At 45.0% G+C, this 22,500-nt stretch overlaps 1 protein-coding gene across 1 annotated transcript in view; it reads right to left on the reverse strand.

The window, feature by feature from the left end:
- Positions 1–22,500, reverse strand: part of LOC115374334 (neural-cadherin) — a 188,585-nt gene that overhangs the window by 5,207 nt on the left and 160,878 nt on the right. The window contains exons 18-24 of the mRNA XM_030073191.1: positions 18,702–19,331; positions 16,338–17,334; positions 14,686–14,779; positions 11,241–11,425; positions 10,381–10,616; positions 4,305–4,582; positions 1,983–2,197 (exon numbers count right to left, since the gene is read on the reverse strand). Coding sequence (XP_029929051.1) covers positions 1,983–2,197; positions 4,305–4,582; positions 10,381–10,616; positions 11,241–11,425; positions 14,686–14,779; positions 16,338–17,334; positions 18,702–19,331 — 2,635 coding nt within the window. The remainder of the gene's footprint in view (positions 1–1,982; positions 2,198–4,304; positions 4,583–10,380; positions 10,617–11,240; positions 11,426–14,685; positions 14,780–16,337; positions 17,335–18,701; positions 19,332–22,500) is intronic.

The following is a 22,500-nucleotide window of genomic DNA, read 5'->3' on the forward strand; positions in this document are numbered from 1 at the left end:
GGAGGGAGAGAGAGAGACGATGAGAGAGAGAGATGGTGAGAGGTAGAGAGAGGGGAGGAGAGAGAGAGAGAGAGAGAGAGAGAGAGAGAGAGAGAGAGAGAGAGAGACCTTTAGAAACTGAACTCTAACATCATCAGCAGCATCAAAGTGGAAATGGGAGCTTTTGAAAATATAATCTGACCGACGCAGAGATTATTTATCGAACTGGGATGAACACGGCAGATTGAGCCCAGAGCATGTGACCGTCGGATATTCATACAACCAGGACAACAAACAACAACAAACAACAACAACAAACAACAAACACACAGATCACGAGCTGATCTGTGTGAAAACATGAAAAACATGAAAAACATGTTTTCATGTTTTTCTGTTTTTCTGTTTCACTGTGAAGCTGAAAGTGAAAATCTTTGAGGCGTTCACTGAACCTTCAGGACGTCTGGAAAAACCTCCACTGTGCGATTTCAGAAATACACAGAGGACACACACACACACACACACACACACACACACACACAACCCCGACTTCATCTGTCTGCTTTTTCCCATTAACAACTGTGTGTGTGTGTGTGTGTGTGTGTGTGTGTGTGTGTGTGTTTGTGTGTGTGTGCGCACTTGCATCTCTCTCCCAGCATCCTCTGCTCTCAACTGCTATGTGATTATGTGTGTGTGTGTGTGTGTGTGTGTGTGTGTGTGTGTGTGTCAGCCTTATTGAACATGTGAGTGAAAAATGCATCAGAGCGATCGATGCTGCGGCCATCTTTGATTTTCCGCCGCCTGCAGCCAAACGGCGCGGCGCCGGCTCGATAATTACATAACGGGACGCGGCCGGGGGCGTCGGCGGCCGTTATGCAAGGCGAGCTCCGGACGCAGAGGCGGGGCTAATCCGGCCGGGGCCGCCGGGGCCGCCGGGGCCTGACATTCCACTTTGTAAGGCTCTCTGTCCGCGGAGGAAGCGTCTTCAGAGCGCCGGACCTCCTCCCTCATTATTTGCAGTGAAAAGGCCGAGCGGCGGCGGCGGCGCTCCCTCGGCACACGCAGATTACTGTCTGACTTAAAACAACAACAACAACAAACAAACAAACAAACAACACAAACAACATCTCAGCTGCTGGTGAAGAGAAGAGAGAGAGGGAGAGCGCCGCGTTCCAGCCGCCTCACCAACACAAGCTGCTGATTAGTTCTGCCAGCTGAGAGCCAGACACACACACACACACACACACACACACACACACACACACACACACACACACACACACACACACACGTTTGTGCGTCTAAAAGGAGAAAACTGCCCTCTGATCATGAGGCATGTCACATGACCGGAGACGGAGAGAAGGAGCAGGAGAGGAAGAGAAGGAAGACAAAAACAAAAAAAACACCCTGATGATTTTTCTCTTTAACTTTATAGTTGCAGGTTCTTCTTCTTCATGTGTCTATATCACATATTTCATAGTTAAACGTCCTGTTATTTATTTGCTTTGCTTCTGTATTAATGTATTGATGACCGACCCTGGATCAATAATCAGCCTTCAGCTCACATGTCGCTGCTGTCCACAGAGAAACTTGTACCTCCAACTTTGGTGATTTTCATGTTTGAGCTTAATTTGCATGAGTTGTATTTGCAAGCTGTGCAGCCCTTGAGGTTATGAACATTTTCAAAACTAATTAGATAAACTGAAAAAAGTGCAGTCGCCCTCCTGCAGACAAAACTGTTTTCCTCAGATTCTGAAAAGTTGGGATTGAGGAGATACGAGGTTTCTGGTCGGACAGCAGAGATGTTAATGTAGAAAATGTGTCCTCTTAGTGTCACTCTGCCTGGAGTCTGAGGCTGCGGTTTTGTGTGGAAACAGCCTTTAAGACTAAATCGCTCTGTGTGTTTTCTCCACGCTCACTAACACGCCTGAGGAGCTGATCTCAGGTCTGTGCTCGGGGTTATTCTGGATCCCTGCGAGGGAGAAGGCGGGGGGACGCGCACTGACCGACGGCGATGAAGTCCTCCTGCTCGCCGGAGTGGGCGGGGCCAAGCGGGCCGTTGTACAGCAGCAGGCCGTTGGCCGACTCCGCCAGGAACTCCAGGGAGATGTGGCTCTGGAAGCAAGGCATGATGGGAGGGAACCAGGCGTAGCCCTGGCCCCCGAAGGTGTGTTTGGTCTGCTGGCACTCGGGGCCGTCGAACATGGGAGGGCATTTACACCTGCAGGCAGAGAGACGCTCCAGGGTTTTACATGAAATATGCCTTTAATTTGCTCCACAGATGGAAAATAAAAACGTTTTTTTTTTCTCAGATGCAGCTGATTGTTTTGCGGCTGCAGAATCACATCACATAGAAAAGATCTGCATGTGTGGTGCTACTTCTGTTTAAATTGTTCATTGTTCATATTTCTATTTTTTTTTATATTCCTTGTTTATAGTGTTTATAGTGTTTATATTGCTTACTGCTATTTATCATCTGTGTATACTGTATATTTCTTCTAAATTTGCACATTGACCTACATCTATGCACATTTTATACACCTATGCACACGTTTTTTTTTTTTTGCATATTGCTCTTTGCACACTGTTGTACCTCGATCTCTAGTGTGCTGTACTTAGATCTTATTCTTTATTTATTTTTTTTATTTATTTAATCTGTAGTCTGTGGATACTGCTGAAAAACTGCGAATTTCCTTTGGGATGAAAAAAGTATCTATCTATCTATCTATCTATCTATCTATCTATCTATCTATCTATCTATCAGGAAAAGGTTCTGATGTCAGGAAAAGGTTCTGATGTCAGGAAAAGTCTGATGTCAGGAAAAGTCTGATGTCAGGAAAAGGTTCTGATGTCAGGAAAAGGTTCTGATGTCAGGAAAAGTCTGATGTCAGGAAAAGGTTCTGATGTCAGGAAAAGTTCCGATGTCAAATGTCAGAGATTCCAGGGCTGAGGACTGAGTCCGGGCTGAAATCTCCAATAGGAGAGGTTTCAGAGTCTAAGGAATCAAGAGGTTGGGCTGTCGGCATCCCTGCAGGGGGTGACCGGGAAGTCCGTATAGCTCAGGCAATGTACTGAGCCTGTTGATATTTTATGTTACTGTATTTTATTTTCGCTATCATTCCCAATTCTATTTCCCTTTTTATTGACTGTTTTTATTGTTTTAAATTGTGTTTTGCTGCTTTTAATGTCTCTGTAAAGCACTTTGAATTACCTTGTGTTGAATTGTGCTCTACAAATAAATTTGCCTTGCCTTGCCTATCTATCTATCTTCTTCATTTCCCTGGAGCTCAGCAGAACATGTTTGGGATCTCTGGAGAGCTCAGGATCTCCTTCAGTTTAAACTAAAGCTGTGTGTGTGTGAGCATGGTGTGTGTGAGCATGATGTGTGTGAGCATGATGTGTGTGAACATGATGTGTGTGAGCATGATGTGTGTGAGCATGGTGTGTGTGAGCATGGTGTGTGTGAGCATGGTGTGTGTGAGCATGGTGTGTGTGAGCATGATGTGTGTGAGCATGATGTGTGTGAGCATGATGTGTGTGAGCATGATGTGTGTGAGCCGCCTGTATGATGTGTTTTCTCATCAGACAGCAGAAAATGCAGGGCAAAATGAGCCTCCATGAGGTTTTCAAGTGAGAGTTTAGTGACACCGACACCTCAGAATGCAAAAATACAACATCACCTTGTACAGATGGTGCTTATGTTTGATATTTATATGTCACCTCAGCCTTTTTCTTTTACTACACAAACTGAATGGTCTGTATTGAGATTCATGCAGGCCGACCTCACTACATGTGTGCACTGCTGTGCTGCTGCAGGTGTTTTTTTTTTTTTTCTGAAACAAATAAAATAGTGCAGCCACTTTAGCAACAAAATCAAAAGCCAATAGAAATAAGTTGAAATCAAAATAAAATGTATGCTTAACCCTATAAAGCCTGAACTATGAAAGAATTGGCAGAAAATTCCAATTTTTTGAAACTGAACCCTTTATTTAGTCCTATAACAAAATGTAAAAAAAAAAATCAAAAAAAAAAAAATCAAAAAAATAAATAAATATGTTATTACACGACCTTTCTGGTGTATGATATATGATATGTACTTGTGCCAATGGTCCAGGGTGAACAGGGGGAGGGTTCAAAGGTATATAACAGGATTTTGGTCAAGTATTGGAATGTGTGAGCTGATAATGTGTATTATATATGATACAAAAGGTTTTATAGGGTTAACAATAAAAGATCAACACTTGGCGTCCGTGTGCTGATGAGATCATGACACGTTTTTCCCTGCACCTTCATGCTGGAATGGACTGAAACAAGAGCAGGCGACCCACCGGTATCCCAGCGGGCCGTCCTGGCAGGTGCCCCCGTTGAGGCAGGGGTTGGCGGGGTGGGAGGAGCAGGACAGGTGTGGCGCCTGGCGTCCGCGGCAGCCGCAGAGGGGTGTGGCCGAGGCCGCCAGCGACACCAGGGAGACGTTTCCTCGGCTCAGAGCCACCGGCGCCTGGCTGAAGGACACCACGCTGCTGCAGCCGCCCGCGCCGCCGCAGTCTGTGGACGGGCAGTCGTCCACGCCCACCTGGGCGATGGACACGCCCAGCGCCGCCTCCAGCTGGACACACACACACACACACACACACACACACACACACTTTGGTCAGGGTTTAATTAACAGAAGCATCCTGTGTTGGCACATTGTGTGGTTTGATGCTGCATGTTTTGTGATTCTTGGATTTACGTTCAGCTTTCTGGCCAAAAGTGAAGTCGCTTTTGCCATTTCTACACAAAATTATTTTATCAATTTGCTTTTTTTGCAACTAAAGTTTCTAAGGAATAAGCAAAGAGCATCATGGTGCGTTCAGGTGGTCCTCGTCAACTTGTAAAGTCAGAAATTTCTCGGTTTACCAATAGAAATCTGCACTTGAACAGGCGACAAATTCATGAATAAAATTTGAAATTTTTTTGTGATTTCTGGATTTACTTTTCACTAACCAGCCAAACGCTGCCGTAGACGTTTCAGAGCAAAACTGTTTTATTTATTTATTCATTACAACTTCTCAGGAGGAAGGAGAAAGTTTTCATTTATTGATCTTCCTCTATTTTTTATTCTGCCATGTTGTATTTCTGGAACACATGGAGGATCGCGGTGCGTTCAGGTGGTGCTCGTCAGCTTGTAAAACCAGACATTTACCACTAGAAATCTGCGGTCGAACAGCCGGCAAACACATAAACAGGAGGCATGAAGTCAGGCTCAGAGTTTACAGGCTGCACCACATCACATCACAACAATAAAGTCAGCATAACCTGCTTGTTTCTGTCATAATTCGTCTTTCAGCAGATCAGCGGTCCAGCTTGTGATTACCGTCTGAACACAAACGCCTCAGAAATACCAGCTGGTCATGTGACATTTGTCCATAATTGTTTTTTTACTCACATGTAGGCGGCACGTGAAAAAATAATGAAACGCACAAAAGAGAGAGAGAGCAGAGTCATGAGGTTCGTTAAAGTCCAACCAGAACTCTGCAGGAATCAAAATCACAAAGTGGAGACGCCAAAGACGGGATTTTTAAATGTTCCAACCATAAAATTACAAAAAAAAAAACAAAAAACAAAAAAACAATCTGCTGTGCATGAAATCCACGTTTTGTTTTGTTTTGTTTTGTTTTGTGTTTCTGACTTTCTGACTGTAAAGCTTCACAAATAATTCAGGATAAATTCCCTCCTGAGTTCAGTCAAAAAACTAAAACTCAAACTAAAACAACATGACTGAAGTTTTTTTTATTTTTTTTTTTATTTTTATTTTTTTTATTTTTAACTACACACTGTTGCTTTATGCCTCCTCTGCACTCCAAGGACTACCTGTTGTATTGCCCGTACTTTTTAACACACACGCACTGTTGATTTATGCCTTTTATTTTTCTGCTTTGTTTCTTATCCTGACTGTTTTATTTGAGTTTCTTGTGAAATCGGCTGCAAATGTCAGAGAGTCCAGGGCTGAGGACTGAGTCCAGGCTGACAGAGCCGGTTTTGAATTTCAACTCAAAATTGTGTCACTTTCTGCACATTGACCTACCTCTATGCACATTTTATACACCCATGCACACGGCTTTTTCTGTTTTTTTTTTTTTTTTTTTTTTTTTTTTTTGCACATTGCTTTTTGCACACTGGGTTATTCTGTTGTTCTGTTGTTAGGTTATTCTTATTCTGTTATACTTAGATCTTATTCTTTATTTCTATTTTTTTTTTTATTATTTACTTAATCTGTAATGTGTGGATACTGCTGAAGAAAATGTGAATTTCCTGCGGGATGAATAAAGTATCTACCTACCTACCTACTTTATTTTATTATCGCTATCATTCTCAATTTCTATTTCCCCTTTTTTTTATTGACTGTTTTAATTGTTTTAAATTGTGTCTTGTTGCTTTTAATGTCTCTGTAAAGCGGTTTGAATTACCTTGTGTTGAATTATGCTATACAAATAAACTTGCCTTGCCTATTTGCAGCGGCAGCCATCTTTGACTGGCTCATCATCATCATCATCATCATCATCATCATCATCATCATCATCATCATCATCATCACCATCGCTCCTCTGCCTTTAATGTTATTTATGACATTTGGGTGTTTTTCTGTCATTTTCCGTCACGTCGAGCGCTCGCTGTCGTTCGCTCTCTGTCGCCACATTCACACGTTTCTCCGCTTGTCATCTCGATTTTTTCTCTCTTTTTCTCTCCGGGCTTGAGAGATTTTTTTTTTTTTTTTTTGATTTTTTTTTTTTTTTCATTCCGGTCCCTCAGGGTTTCTTGTCTCGTTCCAGCTGTGTGTATTTCTTTTTTAGGAGTTTAGGTATTCAGATGACATTTATCCACACTGACTTACAGTCACAGTTACGAGGTGCTGCCTTCAGCGCACGAATCCTAATACTCTTTATGAAATAGATTTAGATTGATTTCTATTTTTTTTTTTTGTTTGTATTTACTCTATTTATAAGCTGTTTTATCTGACATGCTGGTTCCATAAGAGCCAAACAGATGTCGGCTTTCGACCGGAGGAAAATGAAAGAGGCGTCTTCTCACCGCAGAATCTCATAAAGCGTTTTTTTAATCGTCTTTTCATCTTTTTTGTTCGTTTGCTGCCGCGTTTCTCTGAAGCTGAATTCTCCGCAAATTCTGTGAATATTTTGTACATCTTCTGCAGTTTTCCCTCATCTCTCCTTCTTTCTTTCACTCGGTTTACTCATCCATTCATTCATTCACCCGTTTGCTCTTTCTTTGCTGGTTTGTTGATCTCTTCATTCATTCATTCATTCATCAGTTTCACATCTTTTCTTTTTCTCTCCCTTCACCACACCGGCTGCTGTCAGGCCTTCAGTGGAGATGGAATGGAAATCTGAAATATTTAAGCACATCTAACCGTGTGCATGTGTGTGTGTGTGTGTGTGTGTGTGTGTTTTGCACAGCAGTTTGCAGGAGCGACATTTGCTCATTTAAACACACAACACCTTTATTTAACCACGCATAATGTGTGTGTGTTCACGTGTGTGTGTGTGTGTGTTTGACAGAGCGTTAAATGCTACATCATGTGTTTAGTGTCTCTAAGTGCATGTACGTGTGTGTGTGTGTGTGTGTGTGTGTGTGTTTAATGTTTAATTGATGTGTAATCTTTATCGTTAATCCTCCAGCAGCCGCTCCTCATGTGTTTGTTCTGATTCTTGTTCTGTTTGTTTTGATCTGGTTTCATTCCCTGCACTCACACACACACACACACACACACACACACACACAGGAGAACATGTTGGTCAACTTTCCTCTTAAAGGGACAATAAACGAGATTTTCCTGCCCGGTTGTGCACGAGCTCACTAAAGGGTTCGAACAACACGGCCTTTTCACTCTTTTACTGATTCCAATTTTTATTTTCTAACTAGAGACATACACAATGGATTCAAGTAATCTGAGCTTTGTGTGTGTGTGTGTGTGTGCGTGCATGTGTGTGTGTAAAAGGGGGGGTGGGCTCTAAAATAACTAACCTCAGGGGCATAGATAAATAAATAAATTATCGCCTAAGAGAGATGAGAGAGAGAGACTTCACTACTCATTACATCACATTTTGACACAGACACACACACACACACGCCTGCACGCACGCACACACACACACACACACACACACACAGTAGCTCACTATTTGTAGCAATTGTATCAAGCAGATTTTCAACAAAACGCCAAACTGCCTGAGACGTGTTTGATATCGCAACAACAAAATTTTAAAAGCCTGAAACACGAGACTGCTGACGCGGCACCAGGATGACGAGGCTCCGCCCACACGAGAGCGTGCACACCCGTCCCGAGTGCACACCCGACCCAGGACCCATCGGGACCCGTTGTGACTTGTCAGGTTCAGGTCTGGTTCGGTCATGTCGGCGTTATTTTAATGAGAAATGAGGAAGCTCCTGTCTGTTTTGGGCAACTTCCTTTATAGTGCTGGAGTTTACGTGACAACCCTGAAGGCAACACCTCAGCTGTTTCAGGCGGTAAATGTAACCTGGAGCTGGAGGACGAGCGAAACCTCCGGCTCGGCTCGGGTTCAGGTCGGGTCCAGGTCGAGTGATGGTCTCCATAGCAACAACAGTGCCAGTACTATCTAGTCTAGTACTAGCATCTATACTAGTATCCACTACTATCTACTGCTAGCAGGTGATTTCCAGTTGTGTAGAGTTATATTTTGTTTCTTTGTTTAAAAAAAAAAAATCGGCATTGGCGGCCTATTTTTTTTTTTTTTTTCCGGCGGTCTGCTAATCATCATTCCCACTTTATATTCAGTTTATTATAAAGATAATAACGTTTGTGGCTTTTGAGCTCTTAAAACGCGGCGTTGCTTATGTGAAATTTATTTTGTGAAACAAACTGCGCTGCCGTCTCGAGCAGAACTCCCTGCAAGAGGAAATCCTGTTTCTCAGTGGGACCTGCTTGACTGAATAAAGGATGAATAAATTATCATTATTATTATTTTTTTAAAGTTAGCACAATATTCCACTGCACCCTGGTGGCTTGGAGGTGAGGTGCAGCCGTACTGTCTGGTTAATGTAAACGCTCCCCGTTACAGGTAAAAACGCACTGTAAGTGATTAAATGAAAAGTTGTTGGTAATGCTTTAGCGACCTTCACAGATGTATGATTTCACTGCTTTCATGGGAATTGAGCTCTCACTGGCTGCCATATAACTCTGAAAGAACAGGAACAACTACTGAAGCACATCTGTTTTTATGATGAAATGTTTGAATAAATACAACAAACAAAGAGAAAACAGCAAACGCATAAAAGTGAAAAGATCAGGGAGATCCTGTCAGACTGTCAAAAATGAAAAACCTCACAACAGTGAGAGCTCAGAGAGGGAAGACATGGACATTTAAAAAACGGCAGATATATTGATATATTGGGAAAAGGATAAATCGGGCTACTCCAAGGCCAGGAGGCTTGATCAGGCTGCTGCTCGGTAGACGGCAGACGTTAATTCAACCAGAAATAAAAATGATTCACGTTCGGGTGAAATATCAGGTGAGTCAGTCTCTGTTTTTAAAACCTGTTTTTATAAAGCTGCTTTAAGAGACGGCTGTGCTCTGTCCAGGTCCCACCTTCACACTCCCTTTCTCTGCTCTAGCCTTGTTTTACTGTAAAGCAAACAAAAGCACAGCAAAGTGTAAATCTGCTGGACTGAAGAGAAAAGTCTGCACGCCACGTTTCCGACACAAGTCTCTCTTCAGTCATGTCTGACGAATATTGTTTCGGTTTTCAGGTTTTTATCATTGTATTATCATTATCTATGCTTGAAAGATGCTATATAAACAGTGCTCCCTCAAAAAACAAAAATATATTGCAGTATATTGGAAAATATTATGTGATATATTAGATAATCCATTTCCATATATGGGAACTAGTCTTAATATTTTCCAATATATTGCAATATCTGAAATGCGCAATTACTTATGAATTATTCCATATATTAAAATATATTGATGCAATATATGTAAATATATTCCAATATATTATTCCATGTATTGCTAAGACATTTTCAAATACATAACATATAAATTTATTGTAATTCCATATATTAAATGTAAGTATATTGTAATATATTGTAATATATTTCATGTAATATATTGGTAAATATATTTTCTTTCCGTAAGGGCTAATAAACAAAAAATCACATTATACAGATTTTATGCAGTTATAGGTGAATGAAGAAACACTGCTGTTTTCAGAGAGCCACATTTAACATTTTCCCTGTGACTTCAAACTGAATTTAAAATTAGATGTAAGATTTTGACTGACTGACCACAGGTCATGAAAGTTGTGACACTATAAAGTATAAATCGTCTTAATGTCGGGGTTCAGCACGGTACATCTCCTCACCTTGGCCCTGTTTGCCGCCACGTAGCCGTGCAGCTTCTCGGCCTTGTAGTACGGCGAGCCGTGGGCCGCGAACCACACGTTGACCTCCCTCTCGCCCCGCCGGCCGGCGTCGCCCACCGAAAACATCTGGACGTTTTCCGGCAGAGTCTGAAGGAGGTCGGCCAACGCCCGACCCAGACGGGAGAACAGACTCTCCTCTCCTCCTCTGCTGCTGAAACACTCGTCCACCGTGACGTCTGCACCAGGAAAACAGCAGCAAGGAGAGAAAAAACCTTTTTAGAGTTAATCAACTGTGATGTGCCACCAGCTGATAGTAAACAGATACTGATAAGCAGTTTGATGGAATCTGTTGCTTTGCACCTGAGATTCCCCTTATAGAGATTTGGAAAAAGTCCTCAAATCCTACTAATACTCCTCAAAGTAAAAGTATCATCACCATAATGGAAAAATCATCCATTAAAAGTAAAAGTCCTGCATTCCTTCATGCTCCCCCAGTAAAATTATTGCTGCATTAATCCTGTTGGTTTATTCGATGTTTTGCATGGAAAAGCTTCTTCTGCAAGATAAGTGGAGTGCAGGAAAAAGTACAAGCTGGAAATACTTCAGTAAAGTGACAGAAGCTCAGAAGTGGACTGAAGGACGGGCCTGCAGGAGATTAATGAAGATATTTCACACCTCGTTCCTTATAATCCATCAGTGTTTGGTTGAATACGTTACATGTGTACTGGAGCAGATCTCGCTGAAAGAGAGTCAGCAGTGGGTTTTCAAATAAAGTGAGAGGAAATACCATAATGATTGTTTTTTTTTTTTTCCTTTGCTGATTCTGTTCGTGACGTGTGAACGAGGGGCTGGTCACTCACTGGACAGGCGCAGGGAGGCGGCGTTCTGCAGGGCGTCCTGCGGCAGCTCGGACACCAGCACCTGGGCGGTGGAGGTGACGTCGGGCCAGGTGCGGTCCGACACGCGCACCCGCAGGCTGTACGAGCCCGGAGGAACCCCCTCCCTGATGCTGAGCTGCCCCGAGTCCTGGCTCAGACTGAACAGCCTGACGGGGAGACACATCAGCAGGTTAAACCCCACATTCAATCCGATCATCCTGCCTTTCATTCATTTCTTCCATTTTTTTCCAGCTTCAGTTTGTTTGCTATTTACATACAAATATAGCTTGGGATTATTTTGGTGACATGCCTGCAGGCAGAGCCGCATAAGAGGCACGTTGAAAGGAGAAAGACATTAAATAAGACATAAACAGTGGTGCAGAAAGCAGATGTATGACATGCATGTACAGTGACACACATCAGGCAAAATGTAAGTGTGCTGCAGTCAGTCCCACAGTCAGCTCACACAAAACCTGCAGCAGCTGAGCACAACAACAGCACAGCAGCAGACACACTAACAGGCTGCGTTAAGTTAAGCTGCCTGCGTGAGCCGCCACACACACACACACACACACACACACACACACACCGCCCAACCAGCTGCATCTGGTGGCATTTCCTTCCCTGACATCACACCACGTTCAAAAAGCAGCTCCTGCCTGGCCTGGAAGAGCCTCCCTTATTTCTGCTTTTGTTTCTGTCTGTTTAATTTAATTTCCTTGAGCACATTTTTAAACACACCTCAGATCCAGAGGCCTTATGAAGTTCATCGTTCTGTTGAGGAGGAGGGGGTGTAAGTGTGCAAAATGGAAAAACAATCTCATGTTTGGTGAGGAACTGGGTACTGATTTTGATTTTTTTGAAGGTTTGCTATTGTGACGAATTTATTAAACTCCAGGTCTTGTCCTGCCTGGGATCCCATGACGCTTTGGGATCCGTGTACCACATAAAATCCTGGGATGGGACGTCGGATCTACGCGGGAGTCCTTGATGTGAAAACTTTGGCAGGCGGAGAGAGACGGGGCGTCCGGCCCAGTCGCTCTGGCCCAGATTCAAACCATTTCCTGAAGGCGCAGCGTCTCGCTCCCGTCCCGCCGTTAAAACCCCGTCCCGCCTGTTTCTGCGACCTTCAGAGTTTGCGGCCGGACGAGGCAATTAACCCGTTCTGAGTCGGAACCGGCGTTCCAGCATTACGTCACCTCCCACCCCCCCTCTCTCTCTTCCCTCCTGCCAAACCGCAGGCCGGATTAATGTCATGCTTTAATGATTTCCCCGGCAAAACACGCAACACAGCACTTTGGTGACAGAAAACAAATGAGAAGATGTAATGTGCTGATCCACGCCAGAGGCAGGATGCTCGCCTCGCGTGCTCCTCGCCTCCCGCCTAACACCCTGTGTCATCTGGATTCCTCTGCTCGGGATTCCTTTATCTCACCTGCACACTTTGTACTCCTTCTTTCTCTCTTTTCTCTCCTCTAGTTTTTATCATCTGTGTATGTTAATGCGGCGAAACCTAAACCCCGATCCATACCGGGGACAAATTGCTATCTGCCGCGGGAGTGAAGAGGGGCGGCAGGCTGGGAATATCTATGGTAATTCTCTTTCCGGCGGTTCCTTTGTTCTCCGCTGTTTCTTGTCGTCTCTTGTCGTCCTCCCCGGCTCGGTTGCAGGTATCTCGTTAGAAGGGAAGGTGGCAGCGAGCGCAATCAGGCTCTCCTTTCAGCGCGTCCGTATGAAGCCTCGCCTCATCAAACAAAACGAGCGCGCCCTCGCTGCGCTTCACTGGGAATTTTCAATACCGCTGGTTATGAAGTATTAATAGCACTGTTCCTGACAAGCCAGATCCCCTTTTCTATCTCCCTCTCCTCCCCGTCCTCTGCCCTTTCATTCTCGCTCAGTCTTTGTTTCTCCCTTCAAACTGCCTGTTTCGGCGTCCCAATTTCCCTCTGTCTTCTCTGTCGCACCGCACCTTTTGTACCGTCTCTCTCTCTCTGTGTTTTAAATCTTTCCGTTCCTGTCTTGCTGCCGCTGCACAGGACCTTTATTTCCTCTAGTTTCCGTGCACCTCGTCTGGAAGGTGTCACTTGTAAAGGGACACTTAGAGAGTGTTTTCCTCCTCGGCTCCGACGTATCCTAAGAGCTGGTTTTACATCTGCCGTTTGACGGATGCCTTCATCTAAAACGCCTAAAAAAAAAAAAACTTCTCTGGCGCTGATGGTCCAGTCGGCATATGAATGGAAACACTAACCACGGCAAAGCTGATGGGAATTGAACCTCTAACCTTGGTTATTCACTTGTTTGCTCTTTTTATTTCTTTCATTTCAGCGTCATGTGTCATGTCACATCTTCTTGATTATGTCCGTTTGGTTCAGACCTTAAACTGATTTGTGTACAAAATTAATATCTTAACTCTCCCTTTATTGGTCTTTACCTCCGTCTCCCGAAGGACTCACCTCTCCAGGTCTTGATTTACATCTCGACCTCCTCTCTCTTCATTTATCGACCTCTTTCTACCTGTTCCGACCCGTCCCGCCTCTCCAGCTCTTTCTTTTACGACCTCGTTCTCTGCCTCCCTACCTCTCGCTTTACCTCTCCGCCTCATGTTCTGTCTACCTTTCTGTTTCTCTGCTTCTACCTCTTTACTTTCCTCTCGACGTCTCAGGCCTGTCTACGCCTTCGGAGCTGGGACGCTCTGCTGCTGAACGGTGTTAAACAATCGCGAGGAGGTTTTTCACGGCACAACAAAGGGTTTTGATGAGGTTATTGTCAAAAACGTTGAATTAGATGTGGGAATGAGGAGCTCCTCGGCGTCCAGGCGGGCAGAGGATTGCAGCATCTTCAAGGTTCAGATGCAATTTCTGGTAAATGTTTGGGAAAGGATGAATTTAGCGGCACTGGCAGTGGTGCATGAACGGTCGCGTTGCGGTAAAACAGCAGAGAGGCATGTCTTCTCTTAACAACGGCAGCTCTTACCTGCACCGGTAGATTTAATCCGGTAATTTTACGGTATTCATGTGTGAAAGGGGATTTTTTTTTTGTCTTTCCACCTTTGCACCTTACCTAGCTCTCTCTTCACCTTTCTACCTCATTCTCTACCTCCACCTACCTCATCCTGCAACCACCAGCTTCTATCTACCTCAGTGTTTACCTCTTGGGTTTATTCCTCTGCTTTTTAAGAGTCAGAATCAGAAATATTTTATTGATCTCCACGAGGAAACTGGGAGATTTTCTGCCTCTTTATCACTCCCTGGATTTCTCTCTGTCCACCTCGGCCTCTCTCCACCTTCCTCCTCGGTCTACCTCCGCGTCAACCTCTCTCTCCCTAATTCCCTGTGCCTCTCTGCCTCGCTCGACCTCTCGCTGCCTCTCTCGGTGCGTGTCACTCTCCCCGCGATCTCGGGTCTTTCGGCGGAGGAGATCAAAGCACCTGGACGGTTTGCCTTCGAATCGGTAGACCTTCTCGCTCCAGTCGTCAAGGTCGGGCGATTGAACTTGTCCGAGCACCGTCGTTGGGAGGATACCTGTCAGGAGGAAGCGGGGAGAAGAGGGAGAGAGGAAAAATTAAAACTTATATATAAAAAATAAAACAGGAGTTGGCTTTGAACCCCACGAGGGTCCCGGTTGTACCACCTCAACCTCCGGAGAGAGGGAAGGGGAGTGAAGGGCTTCCTGAAGCAGATAAGGCGGTGAGCGACGCCTCATTGGCACGCATGGACATGGTTTGACAGCACAGTGGGAAGACGTGCACACATTAGCATCGCTAGCATAGTGTTCCCCCCCCCCTCCCATCCAAAAAAAGCCAAACGGAGCGCTGTAATCCCGTTAGCCGTGAAATCGGCTGCCTTTTAAAAATGGCTCCTGTTTATGTGCCCGTCAAACCTGGGACTTAAGCTGGAGTTAATTGTTTGCTTCACGGCGTGTTGTTGAGGTACGTGATGAATTCGTATTAGCGCGTTAATGTACTTTCATGTGGAAAGGCCCCCGGAGAGGGAATCCACTAAAAATACATTACAGAAAACCTTAGTTTTTCCAGCAAATTACAGCAAACTGACAGATGGTATGAAACGCTAAATAAGTGATGTGGGCTGCGGCGGGAGGCTGGGAGCAGTCGACTGTGACGAGGACAGTCTTAACACAGACGCTCAGGAGGAAGAGGCAGGGATGCTGGGAGCCTGGAGGTTGCACTGGAAGGTCGCTGGTTCCAATCCCCCGGGCCGGCAGGGGAGGTGAACGAGTGATGTTCTGCCTTTCATCAGCAGCTGTGCAGTGTAAAACTTTTTGTAATCACATTACTTCACATCACCAAGAGAGCAAAGTCAGGCATTACTGCTCCAGCTCACTGATGCTGGTGTGTTTTCGTTCTTCAGCCTCTTTGGCCTCTTCACTGGTGTAATATCCAAGATCATCCTACGATGCCTTCAAGTCACATCAGAAGTATCAGAATTACAGCAGAGCAAACTTCACAATGAGCCGATAAAGAGGTAATTACGAATTGGAAAGCTGGAATTTGACATTATAGGGACAATTTTAATTAAAACCCTTAAAAGGCCATAGCAGTGATTTTGAATGTTTGGCTTGTTTACTACAATTTGCTCACGTTTTACAGTGCAACAACCTATTTTGCAAATCATGCAGGGGAACTAAAGATTTCACAACATAAAATCAAAATCCCTCCTTTTTCAAATGTGAGTTTGTAGTTGAAGCAGCCGCCTTATGATGTTCTGCTTCTCAACATTCAGAAACCACACAGCTGATGATTGGCTGTGGAAAGCAAAAGGTTTCCCTGGGGACTATTTTCCCTGGCGGAGGAGGAAGAGGGAGCGTTTCAGTGTGAAAAAGTCCTGAAAAGCCAACAGTGCTGCTGCTTTTAGGAAAACTCATGTGGAGGACTTTATTGGGCTGATGGAAAACTGGAGTGAAGAAAGTGTGAAGGCTCTGAAAGTTCATGTTCATATCGTAGTGGAATGAATGGAGGAAAGGGAGGAGGAGTGATGTGGCAGCTCTGAAACCCCACTGCTCGCTCTGGGAGGAGATCAGCAGGAGATGTTAGACCAAACATGTAAAATCATAACTTCATACCTTCGTAACTGTACACGATGAAGTCGGTGTGGCCCGGAGAGTGAGGGTGGTCGTTCCTGTCGCCGATGACGACCGTCAGCGTGCTGGTGGAGCTCATTGGAGGAGAACCGCTGTCAATCATGAGAATCGGGAGGCGGTACTCCTTCTGCCGCTCGCGGTCGAAGGTCCGCAGGGCGGTGATGGCGGCGCTGCCGTTGCGCAGGTCGGTCAGGTTGAAGTTGGTGGCGTCTGAGGTGAGCAGGAGGAGGCGGATGGAGAAGGGCCCGCCGTTGGGCGAGGTGTCGCGGTCGGTGGCGTGGAGAAGGAGGGAGGTTTCGTTCATCCTCACCGGCTGGGGGGCCGGCGCGTTCTCCCAAACGATGGGCCTGTACGTCACCTCGAACTCCGGCCCGTTGTCGTTGACATCGAGCACGGTAACCATGACGATGGCGGTGCCGGTGAGGGGCGGGCTGCCGGTGTCGGTGGCGAGGACGATGATCCTGTGCTGCGAGATTTTCTCCCGGTCCAGGGAATCGGCCACGACGACCCAGCCGGACTGGTCCACCAGGAACTGGCCGTACGGGTCGGACTCTTTGGAGATGCTGTAGGAAAAGCGTCCGTTTTGACCCGAGTCTTGATCAGCGGCCGAAACCTGAGCGACTATAGTCCCGATCGGTACGTCCTCAGACATGGCGGGCGCCTCGTAGAATTGTGGGAAGAAGACGGGGGCGTGGTCGTTGGAGTCTTCCACCTGTATGAGGCAGTAGGCCAGGCTGAAGAAATCGGCGTCCTCGGCTTTCAGGGTCAAATTGAAAGTCCTCTCGTGGGGCTTCTCGAAATCGATCTTCTTCTTGAGTCTTATCACGCCGCGTCGGTTCACCTTGTCGGTCTCCACGAAGAACTTCCTGTCCTCGTCGCCCCCAACGATGCTGAAGGTTACCACGGCGTTCTCGCCCTGGTCTCCATCTGTCGCGGAAACCACAAGAACCTCGCTGTTCACCTCCAGCTCCTCCGCCACCTGAAGGAAACGGCAGAGGTAAATTATGTGCTACCAGCTGTGCAGAAACTCTTATCTTCATTGTGTAACTACATTTTGTTGCATTGCAATTACATTAACTGTATTTGGTTGAGTTGTGTTTGATGATGTTTGCTTTTAAATTCAAATACATATTAATCAATTTGGCAGTTTGAAATGTCTTATGTCTGTTGATTCCTTCTGTTGGAGTAGATGCGTGTTAAAGTGTGTCATGCTTCATCAATATTTACTCACCTGTTTTTCTTGGCTCAGGCTTAAAAACCTCTGGAACCATGTTTACTCAAATAAAACTTCCCATTACAATCAGTAAAAATTTTATTATTTTAGGGCAGATTGGAGAGCACAGGATTACATTTTTTGTTTTTGAAGTACAAGTCTTTTTTATCTGATGACCATTATGCAACTTGGAGATCTTCACTTGGACAATGAAGCTCTCTCTTTCTCTCTCTCTTATTTTTATTATTATTATTATTATTTTTTTAAATAAAAGGGACATGGCCAAGAAGAACAGCACCAATGGTAACCCTAAAGGTTACAGACACACCGCATTAACAAATGAACAAATCAATGCATTAAAACATCAAATAAAAATATCCCCAAGTCAGGATTAAGATCATCTTGTAACAAAAGCGATCAGTTGAAATCCATTTATGGACATTTATCGAACCTGACTTTAGGGTTAGGGTTAGGGTTAGGTCTTTAGTTTGGTGTTATCCAAGTTGAGGAATTCTGCGGCATAATCAGAATGAGAGAAAAACCCTCAGGAAAAACAAAAAATGATGTTATAAAAGATGCTGATACAGGACCCTCTGGTTGTCTTCCTCGTTGGTGTCATGCCAAGCAACACACCTGCTGCTGTGTGAACGTTGGCACTTTGAATAATACGATGTTATTTCACTCGTTTATATTGAGGATCTATGTTCTCTTACAGAAAGAAAAATATATTTACCAATACATTACATGAAATATATTACAATATATTACATTTAATATATTGAATTGCAATAAATTTATATGTTATGTATTTGAAAATGTCTTAGCAAAACATGGAATAATATATTGGTAAAAAAAAATATATAATGCAATATATTTATATATATTTCATCAATATTTTAATATATGGAATAATACATAAGTAATTGCGCATTTTAGAAATTGCAATATATTGGAAAATACAAAGATTAGTTCCCATATATGGAAATGTATTATCTTATATATCACATGATTTTTTCCAATATACTGCAATATATTTTTGTTTTGTAAAGGTTTACTCTGATCCCCGGGGCCTGTACCACCACGTTGATGTTAGCAGAGGTAGTTGAAGGTGTGTTTTGGACGAGTGGACCCACCTGGGTGCTGTAGACCCTCTGAGTGAAGACGGGCGGGTGGTCGTTGATGTCTGAGACCATGATGGTGGCTGTGCCCGTCCCCGCCAAACCCCCTCCATCCCTGGCCTCCACCACCACCAGGTAGCGCTCCTCCGCCTCGCGGTCCAGGGAGCGCAGCACCGTGTAGATGGTCCCCGTGGTGGCGTTGATGGAGAACAGGTTGAGGTTGATCTCGTTGCGGACGTTCTGGATGATGCTGTAGGTCATCACGGCGTTCTTGCCCTCGTTGGCGTCGTCCAAGTCCATGGCGCGCATCTCCATGACGGAGGTGTCGGCGGGCGAGTTCTCGGGCACGTGGCCGACGAAACACCCGTCTGCGTCCGGCGCCGGGCACGGGAAGAACGGCGCGTTGTCGTTGACGTCGCGCACCTCCAACAGCACGTCGGCGAAACCCGTGAGTCCCGCCCCTCCTTCGTCTGTGGCGAGAACGAGGAACCTCCAGGCCGGGCGCTCCTCGCGGTCCAGGCGCCGCTGGGCGTAGATCCTCCCGGAGCGCTCATCGATGCTGAACTCGCCTCCAGCGCCCTGACCGTGGAGGGAGTAGCGAAGCGCCGTCTGGTCGGCCTCCTGGTCCGGGTCGGTGGCTGACACCTGCGCAGGTTTCAGAGGAACAATACGGTCAGTTTACAACGGTCACTGATACAATTTTTGTTTTCTGGGTTCACAATTTGAAACTGTCAAGATTAGAGATTACATAACCTGGAACGAGTTCGGCTCAGGCTGCTTGTTCCTTCCTTCAAATGAACAATGAGGCAGCGGGGCAGGAAACTGTCACACTGGTTTGCGCTGCTGTACTCAGATTACCACGACTTCACCCACAACAAATCTGTGATATTTTGTCCTTTGTGATGCATGTTGTGACGTTTCTTTCTCGCTTACAGAGGAAGACTTGCAAATTGAGGTGCTGATGTTGGTTTGTGTTGATGGACACAAACACAAAACAAAACAAATTATTTCTAATCGAACTGCTTGAATGAGAAAATGCTCATTAATCGCTGGCGTGCTCTTGGTAATGATGCGGGTTTCATTATTTGAGGGTTGCACTGAAAACGATCACCGGCTGTGAAACATGGACGTAAACAAGCTGGTGAAAGCAGTCGACTTTCATTCTAAGTCGACTGCAGTCTTCTTGGGGGGATTTATTAAAAAAAAAAAAACAAGCTCAAAAAACAACAACCACTGCTTCTTGTTCTTTTTCAGCCGAGGTATTTCTTACTGGAACATTTGAATTGCTTTTTTCATTATGTACAAATGTCAAGCCAGGAAATAGGACATGAGGAAGGGAGAGTGACTGCAGCAGCCCCCGCACGCAGGGACTCTGCACAGACAGAATAAACATTTCCCTGTTGCTTTTGTCCTGTTTGGTTAATTAACCTGCCTTCCTGCTATCTGTGCGCGGGCGGGACGGGAGCGGCGACGCTGACACGAGCCCTCACATCTGTCACCGCGACGCGCAACGCAATTAAAAGTTAATAGACGCCAACAAAAAGAAGAAAAAAAGTACACTTTTACCCTTTCTACTCCTCTTTTCTCACCAGAGGGTTTGTTTACAGAAGCCTTTGAAGTCGCCCCCCCCCCACCACCCCACCTCACCGCCCTCCTGTCGCCCCCCACGCCCCCCCTCGACTCTTTGCATTTCCTGACAATGTGATGCGGGGAGACAATATTGAAGATGAGCCGCCGCGGCACCGCAGAGGAGGCTGCCGCGCAGGTAAAGTCACAAAAAATATTCATTTCAAATTGGATTTTCCTCTCTGTTCGCTATCTGCTGAGTTGTATTAATGCAGGGGGTGAGAGCGCCGCGCTGCTGGGAGGGGCCGGCCCGCCACGCGCCGCAAAAACTATTGAGCGCGTTAGAGGGGAACCGAGTGCACATCAAATCAATTCCAGCAGGCGAGGGGAGGCGGCCCCGGGTTGAGGGCTCGGTGACACATGCCTCTCTGACTGGGATTACTTCCATGCCCTCTCCAACGCCGCTTCCCTTTTTAATCTGATTTACCTTGGCGGCGCGCGCATATTACTGTGAATTACCGGAGATAGGTGTGACGAAAGGCGGCTGAAAACCCAGAGAAAAGGAGGTCGCCTCCGACTTTCTGAGGCAACTTTTTCAGAGCGCGGCTCCTCCTGTCGGCCGAGGTCGGGTGTTGGAGCGTCGGCGTTCCTGCGTCAGCCCGTGTTGTGTTAAGAAATGTCACACATATGTGATCTGTTAATGTTTTGACGCTGTACCCCCGGCTGAGGGGGAGGCCCCCGGCTAATTCCCCTCCCTGGCCGGGCCGTGACGAACAGCATTACATTAGTCTACATTAAACCTGATCCGTTTTCACGAGTCGCTCACGTAAACAGAGACAGGCTCTTCCACAACGAGCCGCTTCATGGCGACGCCGAGGCCTCGGCCTCAAAAAGGTGCGACTTTCCTGTGTTTGACAGTTTGAAAAAGCTTCATCTGTGCCGCGTGGATCGGATCAGCTCTTACATCCGTGGTGTTTAGCTGAACAATCACACACTGCGCAATCATCTTTAAGGAAACAGGGGATAAAATTATTAAATTAAAGTCGTCGTAGACTCGGTGAAACGCTCCTTGGGGGCATTTTGGGAGCGACTGTGGACATTATCCATGTCAGTCTAACTCAAACTCCCGTCCACACTGAGCAGCAAGTCATCCGCCTCCTGCAGGGACGCTGACCCGGTCATTTTATCTGATAGCTTCTCTCAGCAAGTGCAACATGGAGAAGCTGATTCCTCCCAGTATCTGTACAGTAGGGATGGGCGTATCGATTCTGTGGTATCGATATATCGATACTCACACGCTACTCATTTGGCATCAATTTCCTTAAACAAATATCGATACTAACAAATAAGAATTGGGGGTGCATGCATAACTTTCAGCTGTTTTAGATAGCTTCCTGTGGCTCGAATACGGGAGCCGGAGGAACACACAGAAAATAATGGCAGATCGGTCTTTTTTTCTTTTCTTTTCTTTCTTTTCTTTTCTTTTTTTTTTTTTTTTTACAAAAAAAGTGCAAAAAAAGAACATAAATATTCATTCATATTTATGTTATTTATTTTAATCTTAATTTTATTATGTATTGACCATAATAAATATGGTATAAATGGTCTGTATTTGTCATGTAATTTGTCTTAAATGTAATGATATTTTGAATGAAAAAAATTGCCAATAAGAAATTATCAGTATCAGTATCAGTATCGGTATCGATGAAAATGCAAGAAAAAGTATCGGTATCGTATCGAATCCTAAAAGTGTGGTATTGCCCATCCCTACTGTACAGCAGGAGGGAGACGACGAGGGGACGTCCCGTAAGATGAAGATGTTTCACTTCTCATTTGAAGCATCGACAGCCAGTCGAAGGTTTTTTTTTTTTTTTTTTAAGCTTTCATTTGAAAGACATCAGGAATCAGCATCTCAGGTGGTTGTGCCACTGTGGGGAAAATATTACAAAGCCAGGGGCGAGGGGGGGTAAAATAGCCTGAAAAAAAAAAGCAAAAAAAACCCCTCATAATTTTCAAGATTAAAATGGTAAATTCAGAGAAAAAACTTGCCTATTTACTGAGATTAAAGTGGTAGATTTATGAAAAAAATCAACAATTCTGAGATTTAAAAGTCACAAATTTGTGAGAAAAAAGAAATTGTGAGACTGAAGTCATAAATTTATGAGAAACAAGAAAATGAAAAAACTTTGAAAATCCAGAGATTACGGTCACAAATGTGAGAAAAAAAACATTAGAAGAGTTTTTCTTC

The sequence above is a fragment of the Myripristis murdjan genome, chromosome 16 (assembly GCF_902150065.1).
Source record: "Myripristis murdjan chromosome 16, fMyrMur1.1, whole genome shotgun sequence".
Lineage (NCBI taxonomy): Eukaryota > Metazoa > Chordata > Actinopteri > Holocentriformes > Holocentridae > Myripristis > Myripristis murdjan.